This window comes from Arachis ipaensis, chromosome B10 (genome assembly GCF_000816755.2).
Source record: "Arachis ipaensis cultivar K30076 chromosome B10, Araip1.1, whole genome shotgun sequence".
Lineage (NCBI taxonomy): Eukaryota > Viridiplantae > Streptophyta > Magnoliopsida > Fabales > Fabaceae > Arachis > Arachis ipaensis.
Genome location: NC_029794.2, coordinates 24349885 through 24354868, shown reverse-complemented (window position 1 = coordinate 24354868; position 4984 = coordinate 24349885). Strand labels below are relative to the sequence as shown.

The following is a 4984-nucleotide window of genomic DNA, read 5'->3' as shown; positions in this document are numbered from 1 at the left end:
TTTTATATCATGCTTTTATTTATATGCACACAAAAACTATACTTTCAAACATAATTAAATTTAATTTTGTCTTGATAAACTTAACATCTATATTGAAAAAGTTAACCGCTCTGAATTGTAAAGAAAGTCACAATTTATTAAAGGAGCATTCATCCATGCACATCAGTCACAACAAACTCTTCTAATTAACCACACTACTATTAAATACTAACTACCCATACTTAACACCCTAACCTTCCAACAAAGCACTGACCCTGCTAGAGTTGGTTTCCTGCGGTGTCACTTTTGAGATATTGCCGCAAACATCACGGTTGCAGGTCATGGGCCATCCAGCGCAGCCCATTCGACAAGTGTCTATCTACATGTGTAGATAAAACTTAATTCTACACAATAGTAAAGACCAACCAAGAAAAGTCCTTAGGTAATAGATGCCTATAAAATACCAATTTTACATGAAGTCAGCATTTACATTGCATTCTCAAAATTAAAAATGTTGAGTTACTATCATAAAAGATTACTATATATGTAAAGTTTATACAAGTTCCCACTTTTTGGATTGGTTCAAATGTGCTTTCTCATTAATACAAGCTCAATAAACCACACCCTTGTTTCTTTACAAGCTAATCACAGTTCGCACAAGTTAACACTGAATCTCAATGTGTCAACCTGTAATGTTGTAGTCTCCTCCTTCATGGTATATGTTGTAACTATCAGGTGCTTCCATTTTTCCAGCAAGGTAATCACTCCCTGCAAAAATGAATATATACATAAAGAAACTCATTTAAGTATAACCCTTTGCTGAACCCCATAATTTTTACAACGCCAAAGCTTCATTTATAAATTAAGTAATAGCTCAATAATTCAAACACACAAGAGAAGAGATGCGTCAATTACCAGAGAACGTGCATGCAAACTTAATGCATGACTTTACAAAGTACTGAATAGGATTTTTGAGTTACAAATTTTGTGACTTGAGAGCTTCAAATATAAAGCACAATAAGCACTAAACATGATGATGGAATTCATGAAAAGCAGAGGCGATGATGCTCAAACCAAAATTAATTTGCGCTAGTAGTTAGGGTTCTTGAGGAATTGCATTCCATATTTCTCAAATATTTACTACATCTTTTTAATGTGTCATGACTAAGTTAATTGAATAATAGATCTCTTGGTATTCCTAACGAGCCATAAATATTAGAGAATGCTAATCTTGGTTTTCATATAAACTAAAATGATTTGACTTATAAAAATTATGTAAAGGCAAAAAGCAGAACAAGTAACATACTTGAATTTGCTATCATCCCATTGAAAACAGGCATATGATCAAAGTTGCTTGTAGATGTTAGGCTACCATCTGATGGGAAAATGGAATCTGATTTATTGGATTCCGGATTCAAGTAAGGCAAGTCAGGGTTATGGAAGCAGACATTCTGAGCAGCCACGTTAGCGAGACTCTGCTGCGACTGAAACTCCTCTGGTTTAGTCTTCTTATCCTTGGAATCAACCTCAGTCTCTACTTCTGATTCCGTGTTGGTGTTAGTGTTATTGCTAGCTGCCACATTCTGCTGCTTTCTTTTCGATCTAGCACGTCGGTTCTGAAACCAGTTGTAGACGTTAGTCTCAGAAATTTGACCATGCTTACTAAGTTCAGCAGTAATCTCCTTGATCTTCTCCTTGCTTGGAGTTCCGGTCCCCTGATCAAATATCCTCTCAAGAATCTGAAGCTGCACAGATGTCGGAGTCCACCGCTGCCGGGAAGTTATTTTGTGGCCAGAAGAGGCCATCAATGGATCACAATACATGCTTCCAAGCCTGATCCCTGACAAGACAAAAAAAACAAATTTCCTTCAACAAACAACACATCATAACTTTTTCCCCCTCAACTCCATCTTTCTTCTCCAATCTTTTACTTTTGATATTCTGACACATTATCATTAAGCAAATAGTTTTTTAAGTATTGGTGTTCCATACACTAATTGACATTTTAACAATAAAGTAATATGACAGTTATGAAATGCACCAATTTTATAAACATGACAGTAATTATTGGACCGAGTGAACACCCCATGATAACTAACCACCGAAAACCAACTACATAACTAACTAACTGAAATTTTAACAGAATCCAATAACTATAACTAATTTATGACTAAATTTTCCTATACTCCAACTGAATGGCAATAAATAATTAGCCATAACAAACTTCCAAAGGATTGTACCTGATTTATTATTCTCAGTATTTACTACTCCTAAATAAATGCAACTTCCTAACCGTTACACGATCAAGCTCCTTAAAAAGAGTTGCATTAAAATGGTATAAAAGAAAAATAAAAAAACGTTACATTAACATTCAATCAAAATCAAACTGTAACAATAACCAATTATGTACAAGCTATATTAATTGATGAAAAGTGAGTTACCAGCAAGGTCTTGCTGAGCAGAGAGGGTTTTGTGCATCTCAATGAGCTTCTCACAAATGGTGGCATATACAGCGATCTGCTTCCTCAGAGTCTCTAACTGCTCATCGGTCATCACCTTCACATACATGATCTCTCCGGCAATCACATTCCTCTGCTGATTCGGATTCTGCTGTTGCTGCTTCTGCCACTCCATTGCATTCACCATCTCTCTCTGCTACATGTACAAACTCATTCATTCAAATTTCAAACATTTCTTAGCGAATAAATAAATAAACTTTGATGTTTGTTCTTTGAAGAAAATAAAAAATAAAAGCAATAATTTTACTAGCATATTAGTAGCATTGAAACTTTTGTCCTATAATAAAAAAACACTGCTGAGTTCTTAGCAAGGTTCTAAAAACCGGACCGGTCATTAAACTGCTCTAGTCACTGGTTTATTGGTCTAACCGGTTCAACTGTGGTCTAACTGGTAAAACCGTTTTATAATAAAATAATTATAAATAAATATCCTAAAACATAATTATAAAAAACCGTTTTATAATAAAATAATTATAAATAAATATCCTAAAACATAATTATAATCTAATATAAACTTCAAAATGTCTTTCAAATTTAAAGTACTACATCAACCAAAATCTAATATAAGCTTTGATCTTATCAATTATTAACAATTTCATAATTTATCATTCATTAGTCAAAATGAAGTTTCTTTCTATATCAACTTAACTTTCACTAGAAAAATAGCTAAGCACAATTAATCACAAAACACAAAGTAGCACATCACTACACAAAATAATCACAACCCACAAAACAGCAGCACAACAAAATACTGAATAGAGCATAAACACAAAATCATAATCACCTGCAACGTATGACGAACAACAATATCTTCAAAACACAAAACACATAAGGAAATTACGAACGACAAATTCACATAGATATCTATTGCAAAAAATTTTCACATGGATTTCATAACAAGTTGAGTCCACCCGTGGACTTATCCCTTCACCAAATCACAGATTTCATTGTCTGTATACAAGGTAGAATCTTCATGCGCATTTAGCTTAGAAGGGTCTAAATGGACAATCTTTTGCACTCTCCAGTAAGTCTTGCTCTTATTTGTTCCTATCATGTAAAGATTTGGGATGAGTGGAGATTACACTACCAGGACAAACCTAGGAAGAAAAGGTGCATGTAGATATTAGAGGCCTAGAGATCATGTTTGTTATTACTAGCAAAGCTACTAATCAAACTTCATAACAAGAAAGGCACCCGCAATTTCAAACACCTATTTGCTATTTTCAAATTCCATAGTGAGCTGCAAAAAAAATCATAATTCAATTTCACACACCTATTTTCAAATTCCATAACTCCCTACCCATAATTCCATAATTCAATTATAAACACCTATTTTTCAAATATTCGATCATAATGAATAAATAGAAGCTCATCAAATTAAAAGGCACCAGCAGAACAGAGAACTAAGAACCATGTAAGAACAGATAACGATCATTTAAAAATAATTGAAGCCATTACCGAAGCCATTACCTTCGTTCTGAGTAGTCTGAGAAGAGGAGCAGAAGCACGACGGAGACGGAGACCAGGCGATGAGCAGGACGACGGACGGCAGAAGTGCGATTCGGCAAACTAAGGGCAGACGGCGGACAACGAGCTTGAGGAGAAGCTGCGCTTCGTGAACGAGGAGATGGGTTGGATTCTTCGACCAGGACGACCAGACCAAGACGGTTGTGGCTGAGCACGACAGACGGCGGCAGAAGAGCGGCTGAGCAGACGAAGACCAGCGAGGCAGCGACTGACGGCGCGCTCGAGGAAGACGCACCGCTTGCTGAATGAGGAAGAAGCGCGGACGAACGGACGAAAATACGGTGGTGCTTGAGAGCAACGAACGGCGGCGCTGAGGCTCACTCCCTGTGGCGGTGGGGGACTTGCAACCTAGGGTTGTGTTTTGGGGAGAAAGATTAAGGAATGGTTGGAGGGAGGGATTGAGAACCTGGCCATTTCATTTTCTAATAAAAGGTAAAAAACGACGCCGTTTTTCAAAACTGGCTGGGTCCTAGCTCGGTCCAACCAATCGGTTCTCAGCCGACTCAACGGTTTGAGAACGATTTTGATTTTGGCGGTTTTTTATGTTGAACCAAACCGCAAAAGCCACTGGTCTAGTCAGACTGGTCAGTCTAATTCGATTTTCAGAACCATGGTTGTTAGTTATTAACACTCAAATTCACATCAAGTTCACAATTTTAGAAACAAGTTCACATTTTGGTACCTATTGGAAGAGGTGACAGCAAACTCAGTCCAATCAACTTCATCTCCTTCTCACTTTAGAATTCGGCCGTCAGCAACGTCGGTGTATAGCCCTCCCCCGTGACAATCGAACACGAGACTCTCAGGACCAAAGGCTCTGGTGACGTGGAAGAGGCGCGCGGCGTGGAGTATTGAGCAGAGAAGCCATTACCTTCGATCTAAGCAGTTTGGGCAGAGCACAAGGAAGAGCAGTTGAGTGCGACGGACGATGGCGATCAGACGACGAGCACGACGACAGA

The 4984-nt window shown here is 37.5% G+C and overlaps 1 protein-coding gene across 2 annotated transcripts; it reads right to left on the bottom strand.

The window, feature by feature from the left end:
- LOC107623414 (WUSCHEL-related homeobox 13) lies at positions 395-4434 on the bottom strand. Of its 2 annotated transcripts, none has more exons than XM_016325663.2 (4): positions 3969-4434; positions 2421-2634; positions 1286-1819; positions 395-747 (listed from the first exon to the last, which is right to left on the bottom strand). In XM_016325663.2, the coding sequence occupies exons 2-4, from the start codon at positions 2623-2625 to the stop codon at positions 662-664; spliced, it is 825 nt and encodes a 274-aa protein (XP_016181149.1). In that variant the 5' UTR covers positions 2626-2634; positions 3969-4434; the 3' UTR covers positions 395-661. The 2 variants fall into 2 exon arrangements, with proteins under 2 accessions (XP_016181149.1, XP_016181148.1); XM_016325662.2 differs by having other exon boundaries at positions 2421-2631.

What these genes read in the sequence shown, in the direction of transcription:
- LOC107623414 (XM_016325663.2), bottom strand. Translation starts at nt 2,625, where the DNA reads ATGGTGAATGCAATGGAGTGGCAGAAGCAGCAACAGCAGAATCCGAAT. An exon ending in TGCTCAGCAAGACCTTGCTG is followed by an intron (nt 1,820 to 2,420) that starts GTAACTCACTTT and finishes TTGTCTTGTCAG; the next exon opens with GGATCAGGCTTGGAAGCATG. An exon ending in TGGGATGATAGCAAATTCAA is followed by an intron (nt 748 to 1,285) that starts GTATGTTACTTG and finishes TCATTTTTGCAG; the next exon opens with GGAGTGATTACCTTGCTGGA.